This window comes from Panthera leo, chromosome B1 (genome assembly GCF_018350215.1).
Source record: "Panthera leo isolate Ple1 chromosome B1, P.leo_Ple1_pat1.1, whole genome shotgun sequence".
NCBI lineage: Eukaryota > Metazoa > Chordata > Mammalia > Carnivora > Felidae > Panthera > Panthera leo.
In genome coordinates this window covers 161,775,050-161,790,997 of record NC_056682.1, presented here as the reverse complement: position 1 = coordinate 161,790,997, position 15,948 = coordinate 161,775,050, and the positions used below count along the sequence as shown (strand labels likewise).

The window sequence follows — 15,948 nt, the reverse complement described above, 5'->3', positions numbered from 1 at the left end:
CCTTAGAAATTTTAAAAGGAGTATTTCCATACTTTTCTATAGAAGATTTGACAAACAATAAAAAATAACGCAAGTAAGGCCATTATCATCATCTTGATCAAAAATATACACAGATTGTAATGCTACTATATTTTGTGATCCTGAGCTCTAGTAACCATTAGGTGCATGCATACCATTCATTATTTGTCTATTCTATTAAAAATAATTTAATACTGCCTTACTACCTCTGAAGACAGAAACACTTTCAAAATTTGTTGATAGGTCTTCATAACGTAACAGATATTTCTGCTGTAAACAGAGCATTAGGAATTGTATGGAAAAGGATATGTTAGATTCCAAAAAGCTATTAAAGAAAACTTACTATTTTAAAATAATAACTATTTTAAATTTTAAAAGGAAGAAAAATAATACAAAGAGTGTGCTTGGAATAGATAAGTAGAGGCTTACAAAAGTGTTCTTCTATATTATGGAATTAATAAATAGAGGACTGTGTGTGTACCTTGGTGATAAAATAAAAAAGGCTGGCCACTTTTTATGCTAAGTTCAAATGTATTTTTTCGATAATACAAAAAAGTAATCCTTGAAAATCAGAATACATAACAGAAAAGAGCACAATAACTTAAGTATTAAACATCTGTATGAAATAACTGTTGCAAAGTTTGACAAAAATGCACACTTAGAACATGCGGTTATTTAAAAAAACAAAAACAGAAAAAAAAAAAAAAAAACACCACACGATTCTGTAGAACCAATGTTATGTCACCACCAGGAGAGCACCAAGCAAGGCACCATTGGAAAGACAACATACTTGGAAAGTCTCTATAAATAAAGTGAATGCTAATCTGGTCGAAAAATCGGTGTCTTTGGTAAAAATTCTATGAGGATGACCTGTAGAGGGAGAGAAAAAAGTTTTAAAAAGATTTAAGTACATTTTTATCTTAAAAACTTTCAACTCTAGTCCGTCGCTCACCGCAATTTTGCTGCCTCTGAAGGAGAATGCGTGCATGCGTGACAAGAAAAGGGAGCCAGAGCTGGCAGTCATGGGATGAGAACTGGACTACATACCAAGTGTTTCATACTCTACCCATCTATTTAATCCCAACAACTTTTCTACGAGGCAAGTATTAGCATCCTCATTTTACAGATGAGGACAGCGATGATCCAAGAAGTATAACATCATGGACTGTGGAGTCAATACTTGAACAAAGGGCTATCTTAACTCCTAAGCCTTGCCCTTTCTACTGCACCATGTGGTTGCAGCCAACCCAATATTTATTTCTTCAGGCTTCCTCTTTTGTACCTAACCCAGTTCCATGGGTCTTTAGGTTCTAGATTTGCTCTCACTTTACTGTACCAGGATATGTGGATCTCTTGATAAAGGATCTCTTAATTTTTTAGAAGCCCTTTTCTTCCTAGGTTAGCAAAATTAAAGGTTAAATTTGTTCCAAAAGACCTTTTACTAGGAAAACCAATAAAAACAAGAACACAGTAACACAGAAAAACACAAGTTGACTACAGCTAATTTTTATTCCAATCTTGAGCTGCTTTAAATTACAATCAATTCTTTCCCTTGTTCCAACTCTGTATGAAATAGATGCTAAACAAAACATTACTTGAACAGCTTCCAAGTTTGGTCATCCCCTCATTTTTTCTTTCACAAACTTGTCCTGATGTAACCTCCAGGTTTGGACACTCTTGTACATTTAGCCAAATAGGCCAGAAACATTCATTTTCACTATTCACTTCTCTTGACTTTTGATCTGCCTCAATAAAGAAGGCTCTTCCACATACAGCTCAAAAATATTCCTCCGCTACTTTGGTTATCTCATACTAATAAGCCTTAGGTGCCACTCTCTGACCTGTTATTTGCTGACAAAATGTCCACTAGCTTCCTGTCTAGCTTTCTTATTTGAGCTAGATTCCCCTGTTTCTCAGTTTCCTCATATTAAATAAAGGGACTGGACTAGATGACAAAATTCTGTGCAGCTCTAACATCTGATGATTAAACTACCTGATTTGAGGTTTAACAACTTATGAGTCAACATTCAATAAATACTTCTATATTTCAAACATGTCCTCATCAAGCAGTTTTTATAATTTCAGGTCTTAGGTGTAGGCATTACATTACATACTACAACTACGTAATACAAAATAAAAGCTATCTTTGACTACATGTCAACTATTATTGGTTTTCAAAAAATATATCCTAGAAACTGTTTTCCTTCAGAGTCACACACAGAAACTGGCCACTTGTCTTATTTCTTCTATTGCATCTGGATAAAAGTTGGTATCAAGTTTATTTTTTTCCAGATTGTCCCCAATATTCAAAATATAACCGAGGAGAATTCTTTTCTTTTAACTAACAAATGAAATTTCTGTAAGTTAAAGAAAAGTTAAGGTCAAAGAGAAAGCTGTGGTAAAAAGGCCCAATTCATTAGAAAAACAAAGCACTCTCTTCTTATTAATTATTGTGCTATCTTAACTTTTTAAAATTATTTCTTAGGGAGTTTTTGAAATTATGTTATTCCACCATGCGACTATCACAAATGACACGTACTCTGAGAAAATTTAGAAAAAAATACATTTTGTAGCAATTTTTCTGTATTTTTCCTTTTTTAAAAACAAAATTTGTATTTTTAAGTAATCTCTATACCCAACATGGGGCCTGAGCCCACAACCCCGAGATCAAGAGTCCTATATGATCTACTGACTGAGCCAGCCAGGCATCCCTGTTTTTTTTTCCTTTTTACTACTCTTCTGGGTATCTTCTATGATGGTGTAAGAATAATATGGCTTTAGAGGAAAAGTGTTTATCTAAAAATTCGTAATAAATTAAACTATTTTACAAACAAAGCACATAGTTCAGAATGTTTTGGAAGGTTAGTAAATTATTTTTAGTTAATAAAATATGTCATAAAAATAAGCATGAATATAATGAGTACATTTTATGAATGGATGACTTTCTTATAGCTCTATCTGGAAATAACAGCATTGGGAATAACTTTTATGTTTTACTTTTGAAAGTCAATTTAGAAATTCACCACTATTTGGGTTTATAAATATAGCAAGTATTTTTTCACAAAAGCCTTTAAATCTACATATTCATCCCTCCTCACAAAATACATAAACTCTCTTACCGTCATGAGAGCATAAGACCAACATTTTCACAGGTCAATCTCAAAACGAGTTATTGGAATGTACTTTTTTTAATAAAAAAGTATCAAGTGACTTTCACATCATCATAAATTAACATGTCTGATATACTAAATAATGATAAAATCTACATTTTTGACTCACTGAAAAGACATTTTTAAGATGTCTTTTCTGTTCAAGGTTAGAAATGGGATTTGACTGTATGATAATGAAAGAAAGGGAAAACGCTACAGAGAAAAATGATTTTATGATAATTTGCAACTATTTAAGCACTGTTTTAATCAATCTCTTATCCATACACACACTCTCTCACACATGCACACACAAATCTATACTATCTATGATGGCTATACTGTTTCAAAGAATAGACAAAATTTGTCAGAAATGTGCCTGGTACTTCACAAAGACTAGGACTTTAATTTTCAACAGTTAACCCTTCACAAATCTTTTTCTTTCAATATAATAACCTTTCCATATTTAAAATAAAACACTCAAGCTCAAGGGAGAGTAAATAAAAATTCATGATTTTCTACAGTATTTTCAACTTTGTACAAGGAAAATCGCTCAAGTAAAATCAAGGAGTCAGTAAGTTAAATCCCATACTGAATAAATTTTCAAATTCATTGTATACATGCACCACTTAGATGTCTCTTAAAGAATACAGGATGAGCAACATCTCACCTCCTGCTTTCCCTCTAAGATAATTTTTACAAAACAATATTCTAATAACATTTTTAAAGATTCTTTAAAGGCCACTGAGGTATGGGCAGTTAAAATCTATAAAGGCTAAAGGTTTCTTAAGCTCCAACGGCTTGGTTGAAAGGTTTTCTTCCATACTTGGAAACTTGATTAGCATTATATAAAAAAGCCATATCTGACTTGCTGCGTAACCAAAGTTGTGGTTATTCTTTATACAGCATCTAAAATTTCACACTCCATCAACACATGTTCAGGCTATTTTATCTTGGCAATTAATTTATTATTTTTCAGAACACAGTGAAGCCTTGTTCTCAAGTCATTCATAACTTTATAAATCAGTCCTGCACATGAAACCACGCATCTGTGAACCGTAGAAAATCCTTGCACTCAGGAGATTAAGCTCCTGACACCTTTGCTGATTAATAATCATGGAAAGAATAAGATCAGAAGCAAAATAAATGATCATTTAATAGAGAAACTCACAAAACAGCCCTTTAACTTACATATTCCATCATGTTATTCGTTTCACATTTCCTTTTGCTCAGTCTCCAGTGCAAGCACAGCTAGACAAGTGGGAGAGTAAAAGAAGAAAAATGAGCTCTGTTTTATTGCAGCGCACAGACTAACCCATTTGTCCACCTTTCATATTTTTAGTTCAACAAAAGCATCTGTTTCCATACTGTGCAATTCAGACCCCAACAGTACGAAGCTGCTCCCTGCGGTACTCACCTTGTGGTATAACCTATTGTTTTCCCATTCTAATAACTTCTCAATCGATCTTCGTGTCTGGAAGACAAATGAGAAAAAAGTTTACTCTTGACTGGTTTTAGAAAAACTTTGTTTTGCAGCTGTTTTTTGTGTGAAAAGGAGAGAGGTAAGAAGACAGTGACTGAGTACATGGTAGTCTAGAACACTTTCAGCATTTTCGTACTGCATAGTGACCTGACCAGAAGTAGTACTCTATTTTAATAAAGATATGGCTTTATTCTCTAGCACTGTATCTTTTTTTAACCGTTTCAAAATTACTAGCTTCTGGTTTAAAACTGTCAACGTCTAAAAGGCTAATGTAATCTACTAAGTGATATACATTTCAATCCCCGTTTCTTTCAAAAATATTTTTGCGGTATTTAGTGATAAAAGTTCCTTCGTATCGATTTTAAAACAAGTTAGCTAGATATTAGTTAACAAAATACAAAAGACTTTAGGGTAAAATCAAAAAGAAAATAATTAAAAATTAATAAAAAAATCAATCAGCTATCAAAACAAACTTTTACATCACACTTAAAAATAATATCCAAAGTTAAAAGCTAGTTTATTAATTATTCCACAAAGACTTTCAAGCAGAGGCAAAACTGTACATAAACCAACAAAAGTGATTATTAAAATCAAAATTTTAAATCAATACTGCTAGTTGCTCAAGGAATCAACTGAAAAATTTATGTTTAAGTTCACTTGATTTTTGCAATATACACCATGCAGCATGAAACGTGTCTTGCCTGGACGTGTGAATAAAGGAGAGGATAATTCATGATGCCAGGTGTTAGGATGAGACTGACACAGCTGCAGGTGCAAAAGGGACGGTGCTGCCACCAGAAGCAACTGCAACTTGGTGCAGCTGCAGCTTCCTTGCAAGGGAAGGAAAAAAAGCATCCAGCGCTATTAATGTGCACAACTAAATGACTACTAAGAATCAAATATGAAAATCTGCATGTCAAGCAAGGATGAGCAAGGTGAAAAATTGTTAGGATCAAGCTGGTTTTCAATAGTTTGTCACAGAATAAATGGTTAATATTTAAAGTATATACAGTAACCTAAGTTACCACATTACCTTTTAGCATGTTGTACATACTAACGTTACACTACTCATATAGGTGCCAATTATAATTCATAGCTACCAATGAGTTACCCACTATTACTATTTTCTCCAAGCTTATGTCCTAAGAATCAGAAAATCACCTAACTCTGAGCAATAATACGCCAATGACTAATTTATTACATTACTTTTTTTTTTTAACAGTTGTGTGGGTTTTTTTTTTTTTTTTTTTTTTTGGCAAGAATTTTAAAGGAAAAAAAGTGCCCTTGTTAACAATGATCAGCAGACCTCACTTGTTTCTTTGTAAAGATAGCCTTTTAGAGGCAGCTCTCCTTTTAAATGAAAATAGGGCAGCAGTTATGGTCACACTTTTTGTTAATTTAGTTGCCAGTCAGCCCCAAATCAAAAGAAAATAAGGCTGCAGAGTGTAATTAACATTCAGTTCAGTCGTTTTGTCCCTTGTCTAGCCCCCAAGCTTTGTTAAAATTGCCATCTGAATGCTGAAGGCTGTAGGGAAATCGATTTGATTCTAATCGCACCATGAAAAGAACATGATCTAACTGCTTTCAGCCCTCCGTAAATCTGTACTAGGTCTTTAGCACAATGCAACTTCCAATTTAAAAAGCACTGAATGTCTCGTCAATGACTTTGTGAAGAAAAAAGAACAAGGAGCAGACATAAAAATTCCAATAGTTGTTTAAGCATTAAAGTTCATTTGCATCACAGCGAACCTGAAAAGGGCTGACCTCTCAAACCGCCTCTCAGGTCTATGAAGTTGTAGCCTTGACAAGCTCACATTGACAGAGCTCATTGACTCTGAAAGGCTACTCTATCAATGGTGAAAAATGGCAATAGGTTCTACTCTGAGCAGGCATCTGCCTGCCCACCCGCTGCTAAACCAATGGCAAAACCGATTCAAGACCTGAATCTACCTTGTAATCTTCCTTTCTAGGACTTTTTAATAATAGATTAAGATTACTATACAATTTGAGGTTTTACTTTTACTGATGTTTAAAACAGGGGGAGGAGAATGAAATAACTAGGGAGGAGAGAACAAGCTTTCCGAGTCCGTTGTTTTCTATCAATGTATAAAAAGTAAAAGCTTAACATTACATTCAGTAAATATTCATTGCGCAAAAAAAAGTGTAGATACCATCAACATGATTTCATCACAAATTTAAACCTATGCTATACTATAGCGAGAATGGATCTCATTAGGAATGGATCTCATGGTGTATATGATGCACACAAAATTAATTTAGAAACTTGAAAGCAGTTACTTTAAATAACTGACATCAACTAGCAGTTTTTGGATAAAACGTAAATTACAAAGTATGAGCCTGAAATTCCAAAATATTTATGTAGGAATTCTGAATTGACTCTTTGCCTCTAATTAGGAGTTTAATGATAGGGTTTGGTATAATAATTGTATCTTACGACATTTAAGAATTCTAAAGCAAACAAACCCTGGTATGCCGTATTCTGAATAAGCATCTAAATATAAAATATTTCTACGTACTTGACAATCTGGAGAAAAAACTGTGAATTAGCAACATCTAATCTTGCGATAAGACTTCTTTCCTGCTTGACAGGTGAAAAAAAGCACTTGCACGTGCAGCTTAATTAATCACTGCACTTGACATCTCAATGATTTACAGTGAGGAGCAGGTGAGAACATACAAAACCAGAAAGGAACCCTTGATCTAAGTGGAACATTTCTAGGACACTAAGGTGACAAGTATATAGATTCTTAGCAGTCATTTAAAAAAGGAGAAAGAAAGAAAGAAAGAAAGAAAGAAAGAAAGAAAGAAAGGAGGGAAGGAAGGAAGGAAGGAAGGAAAAAGGGAGCAAGAAACTGTGCCACAAATGATTTGTTAGTAACAACAAAAGCTCAAATTAAATGGAAAAATAAAGCTTTAACTACCAAGAATGTTTAATATTCTGTACTTATTTTAGCTAACAAAATCAAAATATATTTTCGAGATCAAATACAACATCAATTTAGCAAATATTGAAAAAATATACATCTCAGCATTTGTAAAAGCTACTTAAAAGTCTTTAAACAGGAAGAGAAAGCACCTCATAATTGCAGTCACCTAGAAATCAAAGTTAAGAGTTTATGTCCACAGTGTTGTTAGATAGCTATTTCTAAAGAAATACAAGATTTAACACTGCCAAACTCTATAATTACTACTAGACAAGCAAACCTAGCCATATAAAAATTTGTTCTTGATTTTTTAAAAGTTTGTATCAATCACCAAATTCAATAATTAAAGCAAACTAATGTGCATCGAAAAAAATTAGTATGTACAGGATCTGTCAACACAAAATACCAAAAAAAAAATCCTTTTTCAGTATTCTAGCCCACTGGATTTCTAAAAATAAGTCATCTTATTAAAAGAATTTGGTGCTTATGAAAAGCACCAGATTGATATTCATGGGAACCAAAAATCTTCTTCTATTTAACTGAAAAGAACAGGGGAGAGGGCAGTGCAGGCTTCAGTGCAAGCTTCCCTACAGTGGGCCTTAATCCTTTTCAGCGTTCACACCCTGGGGGTGAGAGGACAGGTTAGTGGTTCTTTACCAATGAATCCTCGGTCCGGCAGCATAAGATGATCAACAAAAATCTAATTTTATCATGGACTCTTAACGAAAAGGACCAAGACCACCAACTCACACCATGCAAGCAAAACAAGTTTTTAAGGGAATAATGGCATGCCACTAACCTGGTCTGTAAGGGGACAGCTCCAAGAACCTGGACTCCCACCTATCTTCCTTATCACAAAGCTCACTTTAACTCTTTTTTCACACATTTCTTCAACACCTTGCTAATTCTATTTCTGTCACAGGTGAACTAACTCTAATATAGTCATATGGCAATGTTAAAATAAAAAATAATAGAGATTCAAAAACACTGCAATTCTAAATAAACTTATTTAATAAACAGACTTTTAAGTAACAAGTAACAGAAGGATAGAAATTTTGGCTTCTATTTCTATTACCTTTGAGACCACTTTTTTGAGAATTGTGAAAATAAGTGAAAACGTGAAAACCTTAAGAGAAGTAAAATGGCCTGGACAATTCACAAAATGGCTAACTAAATAATGATTAATAAAAAAATTTACAATAGGTATGACATGTTCCTATCAATTTCCAAAGAGGCATCTAAATAAAGTAAGCTTACAATAAAATACCTATGAGGCACCTAGAAATAGTAAGTTAGCACAACTGAAAATTAGGGTTTCCTGAAAATTCAAATTTGACTCATTATGAAGCATTTTTGTCATTTTTTTCTAAATATCATTACTTCCTAAGGAATAAATTACTACTCCCTATAAGCAAATTATGTGCCAGTAGATCTAAATAAGTCATTTAGGGCAGCAAGAAATCCTTTAGAAAACCTTGAGCATATTACTCCTCTACTTTGCTACAAGTATTACTTAATAGCATACTCAATTACCAACGATTCATTGATCACAATCAATTGTTTAAAAAGTGGTTTTTCAAAAAGTGGTTTTCTAAAAGTTGCTAATACAATCAACGGAAATCTCATGAATTTTAAAGTACTTTAAAGCCAAAGAAAAAAATGCTAAATGTAGAAGCTGTAACAAAATTTCTCTGAAATTTTCCCAAAGAAATGGCATTCTTACCAGTCTTTAAAACATAAAGATGTTAAGATATGTTAATAAGATGTATAAATAAAATCTCACTAATAACTATTTATAAAAGTTCAGCTATTGAAACTTCAAATTTATTTGAATAAGATTAATTTATAACATCACAATATCAATTCTTATTTAAATTCAATTTCTTATTTAAAACAAGTTTTAATTTTAAACTCCTAAATTTATAATGCATTAAGCTTTAACTAGAACAATGCTTGAATATATGCAAAATCTTATTTTTTAAAGTATTTAAGTATTTTTCAAGAACTATGCTTTCCTTTAACATCTGTGCAAATTCAAATTGCTAAAATAAGTGACACAAAAATGTTTTTAGCTGTAATTCATTAGAAACCATATAAAATTTTAAATGAATTATTTGAACAAGAGAAAATTACATGATACACCTCTATTCGGAATTAATATGTCTTATATTGTACTGATGTGCAGAAAATTAAATGGCATATCTTACTGTGACACACGAAAAATCTGGATTCAGCAAAAAGACAAACTAGAACATGATCAAATTCCTCAGAAGGATGTTTAAACAAATTCCCTCCCTATACTTAAAGGCTCCTTTTGAAAATTTTATGTGGACATTAACTTTTTAATAATTTAAAAAATTTAAAAAATTTTTAAATGTTTATTTATTTTTCAGAAAGAGAGAGAGAGAGAGAGCGCGCGCATGGGTAGGGGAGGGGCAGAAAGAGAGAGGGAGACACAGAACCCAAAGCCAGCTCCAGGCTCTGAGCTGTCAGCACAGAGCCCAACGCTGGGCTCGAACTCATAAACCATGAGATCATGACCTGAGACGAAATTGAACACTTAGCTGACTGAGCCCCACCCAGGCTCCCCAGTAATGATCTTACTTTAAGTTTCTTTCAAACCTTTAAAATCCCCCTACTTCTAGGTATAAAATCAAATTATAATCAGTAATTTTTAAAAGCTTAATTTTGTATCCTTATCAGAGAATGGAAAAAAAAAAAAAAAAAAAGCATGAGATCTGGAGCAGTAAGGCTGGGATTCTAGCCGTGGCTTAGCCTTAAGACTAATCAAATAGATTACTTAACTTCTCCAAACAGATTACTCAGTTTTCTCATCATTAAAGTAGGAATAACATGAACATCTACTCATGAAATCTGGGGAAAATTACATGACACACTGCAAGTAAAATGATTAAGCCAATCCCAGGCACACAGTATGCACTCAATAACTATTAGATATTGTAATATTTACCACATAGGACTGGTATAAAAATTTTATATGGGTTTCAACAATGTATGTATATATCAAATCATCATGTTGTACACCTTAAATTTACACATGTCAATTGTATCTCAAAGCTGGATAAAAAAGACAATGTATGGAATAGATCTTACAAGTTAAATACTCTATCATACACACAAATACACACAAAAGAGGGAGGGAAGGAGGAAATTATCAGAGGTGATGGTCATGTTCATGGTATTATGGTGACAGTTTCACAGGTGTATACTTAGCCGCAATTCATCAAGGTGTATACATTAATATGTACAGCTTTTATGTACACCAATCATACTTTAGTAAAAAGGGAGACAGAAAATCCAAAAAGAATGCATATAAAATGCTTTGCTAATAGCAGGTGTATAAGACAGGTTTCCCCCACTATCCAAAAGAGTGTTCTTAACAAAAACTTGTCCATAAACCGAAACAGTATAAAGAAGCAATTACCATTAATTTATATGGAAATTTTTTTGAGATTTCTCAAACCCAAAAAATAACCTCTTAGGTTCTTCTGATACATCAGGAGACATCTTGCTAACAAATGTACAAAATAAAAGGAGATAAGGTACTGATGCTCACAGACACAGTTCAAAGCTATGGTGGCTGGATGCTGCGATGCTCACTGTAGTTCCCCGGGGAGGCAGCTTGGTGGGATCCTTCCTGCTGCCCCGGGTGCCCGCTGTCTCTATGACGGCTGGCTGCAAAACAAACGCTAAACACTATTTTCATTTTTTGTCTTTTTTCCTAAAAGCCAAAATCCTCTTCAGATTTCATTCAGTGAGTTACCAAAAACAGGTACGAATACAGAACTTTTGTAAAACTGAAGTATTCACAATGTGAACTTCCAAAAAGCAGGGGCTATCTATAATGATCTTTCTCTTCATTTGTTCCTTGGAGTCTATTATTCCATTACATATCACTGCAGAGTTTATATCTTATAGCAAAATATTTTCAGTTATGCAAATATCAGGAATTTAGCAATTTGGAGTGACTTACGTTATAAACCAAATGTTAATATGTTAAATTACATTAAAGAAGGTATAAAGGTCAGATAGCCAATATGAAAGGTTTTCTTAAATATAACATTAATACATTTCTACATTAATACATAATGTGAGTTATACCCAAATGTATAATTCAAGTTTGTTTCTCCTGGTTTAGAGGATAGAAATTTCTATAAATCGTATTTTGTAATACTAAGTGTATCACTGTACATTAAAAGAGCATTAAACCTTCCTTCGCGACAAAGATCAGATTCCTGAAAAACCTCTGTAAGAAGGGCATATAAAGTCAAGAAAAAAAAGACATTGAAGATAAAAAGCATTACTGACCACATGAAAGCCCTTATAAATATCCATTATACTTATAGAAACAAAGCAAACTGGATAGCATTCTAAAAAAGAAAAAAAGTTAGCATTGATTTTCTACATCTTCAATTAATAATAATGACTATTATAAGAATACATTTCTTTCATCATCCCTTGTTTATTAGAAACTTTTCAGGATTCCCCTTCACTAAAATTTCATTAAGATGTTTTTAAATTTGGGGGTGCCTGCCTGGCTCAGTTAGAAAAGCAGGTGACTCTTGACCCATCAGGGTCATAAGTGCAAGCCCTACTGAATGTAGAGATTACTAAAACATAAATAGATACACTTTTAAAAGAGAGAGAGAGAGACACTTTTAAGTCTGTTTTGCTTCGTTTCATTATCTGCAATACGGTAGAGGCATTTTTGTTTATCTAATTCTTCACCCAAATGTTCAATGCCATTCTCATTTTATGATTCAGTTACTGACTACAAATTCTCACCATCTAAACACAGAGTAACTTAGAGTTCTGAAAACTCTGGTAACTTTTAATACTATAGTATAACTGAGTAAGTATATTTCAAATTTCTCCCATATACAAATATTTGTAGCTTCCTAATTATGATTCCCCCAGGTTGACTTTCCTTTGAATTTCTTCAAGTCTTACAAGACTATATTCTCACTCAAAAACTCTACTCCTGGCCTCCCCCGTTTGGATTTTCAACTCCAACTACATCCCAAGGAAAGTAATTCATAATTATTAGTTAACTAAACTGGGGCTGAGAGAAAAAGATATCCAGAAGTAAATCTAAGCATACCACAATTTAAAGAGAAATTCAGTTAGACTGTATACAGGCCCTTTTCATCAGTTTCAAAACCTAAATAGCAATTACCTTTTAAAACAAACGAACAAACAAACAAACAAACAAACAAACAAACTTGAGGAACCTGGCTGGCTCAGTCCATGCGTGGAGCCTGTGACTCAGGGTTGTGAGTTCAAGCTCCTCGCTGGGTATAGAGATGACTTGCAAATAAAATCTTAAAAAACAAACAAACTCAGAGAAGCCAAAATTAAAAAAAAAAAAAACCTATATGAAAAATTTTACTGAAATGTTCATTCTTTACATTTGAAATTAAAATCAACATTGAAAACTTCTTTACTTAAAGCTCAGAAATACAAACATTTCTGTAGACTGACACAGATCAATTTTTAAAGGATTACAGATTTTCAGAGCTGGAAAGAACCTGAGAGGTCAGTTAGGCTTCCTTTTTTTTTTCAGATTAAAAGAAAAAGAGGAGTAGGGGATAGAAAAACTTCAAGCTCACAGAGGTGTTAAGTGATTCCTTCAAGGTCACCCAGTTTCAAACGGTGATTTACTATTACACTATTACACTGCAGGAAAAAATGCCTGTTACTTACTCTAAAAGACAAAATGCTTTTATTTACGTAGGAATCTTGTTTTGAATAGTAAGAACCGTATCTTCTGAAATCTTATGATCTTACTACTCAAGGATTTCAAAAGCCAAAGGGTACATTCATTCAACACATATTTATTGAACACAAGGTAGATGTGAGGCACTGTGAGAGGCACTGGGATATAGCAGTTAGCAGGACAAATACCAGGAAGAATAATAATAAAATGATAATAATAGCAACTGCCATTAACTAAGCACCTACTATAGGCAAAATACTATACTAAGTATTCTACATGCACTTGCTCTAAGTCTTAAAACACTGCAAGTAAGAGATTAACACCATTCTATTTAGGTAAAGACTGAAGTTTAGAGAGTGTAAACTGAAAAGTCACTCAGAGTAAGTGCCACTTTCCAAACCAGTTCTTTCTAGCACCAAACTACAGATCCCAGGTACCACATGGTGCAGCCTACTTCCCTATTCCTAAGCAAATGATTCCCTGATAGAGGACTAAGTAAAAATAAAATTAATAAATAAATAAAATAAGTAAATAAAAGAGTATAAAGGGAATGGAAATATACACTATTTACAACAAATCCATATAGCATTTTTAGAAACCACATAATTCTGGTCATATGTAAGAGAGATAAGGCATGAAAAAGAGGAGGTAAATTTAAACTAACAAGTATAAGAAGTTGGTGTATGAACAGTCAACAACTTAGGGTTTTCAGTCAAAAAGGATAATGGCTAAGAGCATATACAGAGTCTATAAAGTTATTAAAGTTGGAATAGGATATAAATATGCACAAAGTCTCAGAAGACTGAAACTAATAGTTACTCCAATATGAAACACAAATCAAAACAAAAATACTGTAACACAACACACAGTAAAGTTATGAAACCTGTTTCCTCAAAAAATCAGCCAAACCCAAATGAAAACACATACAAGTCAGAGTTCACTTACTTGGACACAAATTTTCTAAATTATAATACTACAATTAAGGCACAATCAGGGAGCAAAGTATAAACAAATGTGTAAGCAAAAATAAGCTTTTGCAAGGAAAATGCCATAAAATCTATTTAATGAAGCTAAAGCATTTTATTCAGTTGGAAGCTCCTCAGGTGCTTACCAGAGAACCTACTAAGAGGCTGAAGTTCCCTGTTTTATTGTCTTCCAAGTTCTTATCAACTATCTGTAATCACCTCATTGCTTTTTGTCTTTTAAGTTCACAAGAGGAAACGCATAACCTCTAAATAGTACCTAAACAGCATCTAAAACAGTACACCAAGCCCTAATGAGGTTTCAGAAATATTAGTTGAATAAGTACTTTCCAGAGAATGGCACACTAGCAGCATAAAGAAATGGCAGTTGAAACCAGCATTTTCGTAAGACAAATATGCTTTTTCCATACTATCAACTTAAGAAGTAATTTTAGGGGCGCCTGGGTGGCTCAGTCAGTTAAGCGCCTGACTTCAGCTCAGGTCGTGATCTCACGGTTCGTGGGTTCGAGCCCCGAGTCAGGCTCTGTGCTGACAGTTCGGAGCCTGGAGCCTCCTTTGGATTCTGTGTCTCCCTTTCTCTCTGCCCCTCCCCCATTCACACTCAGTATCTGTCTCTCAAAAATGAATAAACATTAAAAAAAATTTTTGAACAGAAGTAATTTTAAACATTTTCTATTAAAACAAATATATGTTATGCAATAGAATGAAAAATTCAAATGAGTATTTGAGATATAAGACAAGATTCAAATGCATTTTGTGACTGCAAGTGGCCACTTCATGTTCCTAGGCCCTAAGGACATATATTTATTGTCTTCTGTTATTAGAGCTACTTCATGAAAAACATTACAAGTAATTACAAACTTACACTATTTCTGCACTCACTCAGCCAACTGTCCAAAGAGACTACATACTCTCTAAGCATTAACATACATGTTTCTATCCCCAGCATCCAGCATAGTACTTATATGTCAAGATCGGTTCTATAAAAAGAGAACGGACTTCCATTTTCAGCCAAGATACTACAAGAGGCACCATACTTACACTCTGGCCTGACACAACAAAGAAAAGTGGGGGCAAAACATATGAAATTGTTTCGAAGACCATGGACAACAGACGATGAAAAATACTGATTCCTGAGAGACCAGGAAAAAATGACACAGGTCCCATGCTTTCCCAAGCTTATTGATATAAGGCAGCTTCTGGGTCACAGCACATGGAGAGAGCCCAGACAAAGCCTGGGGCCTCCCTAAGTTAAGGCGACAAAACTGAGGGTCTGGGGAGACCAGGGCAGCTAGAAGCCACAGAACAGAACACCAAAGAGAGTGCTACGCTGAACAAACCCCAAAGATATGCAGACAGTTCCTACTGAACTGCTAAGGTGAGTCCTGAGCAATGCTTGCAGGTAAAGAAATTACCAGAGGTGGAGCAAAGAGAACTACTAGAAAGAATTAGAGGTAACAATGTCCCGAATTCACAAAAATCTAGCAAACTGCCTCTTTCCATCAGCCATACTAGAAACGATAACAACTCACAGGCTGTTAAGAAAAGTATCCAGGATAGTCTTGCCTCACTGGTGGGAAATAACTAGCCCTAAACATAACACTGCTCTGGTTCCTCAAAAAATTAAACATAAAAT

The 15,948-nt window shown here is 33.8% G+C and overlaps 1 protein-coding gene across 2 annotated transcripts in view; it reads right to left on the bottom strand.

The window, feature by feature from the left end:
- Positions 1–529: 529 nt before the first annotated feature.
- Positions 530–15,948, bottom strand: part of CHIC2 (cysteine rich hydrophobic domain 2) — a 51,726-nt gene continuing 36,307 nt past the window's right edge. For both annotated transcript variants that reach the window (XM_042936393.1, XM_042936394.1), the window contains exons 4-6: positions 4,582–4,638; positions 4,356–4,415; positions 530–888 (exon numbers count right to left, since the gene is read on the bottom strand). In XM_042936393.1, coding sequence (XP_042792327.1) covers positions 838–888; positions 4,356–4,415; positions 4,582–4,638 — 168 coding nt within the window. In that variant the 3' untranslated portion in view covers positions 530–837. The remainder of the gene's footprint in view (positions 889–4,355; positions 4,416–4,581; positions 4,639–15,948) is intronic.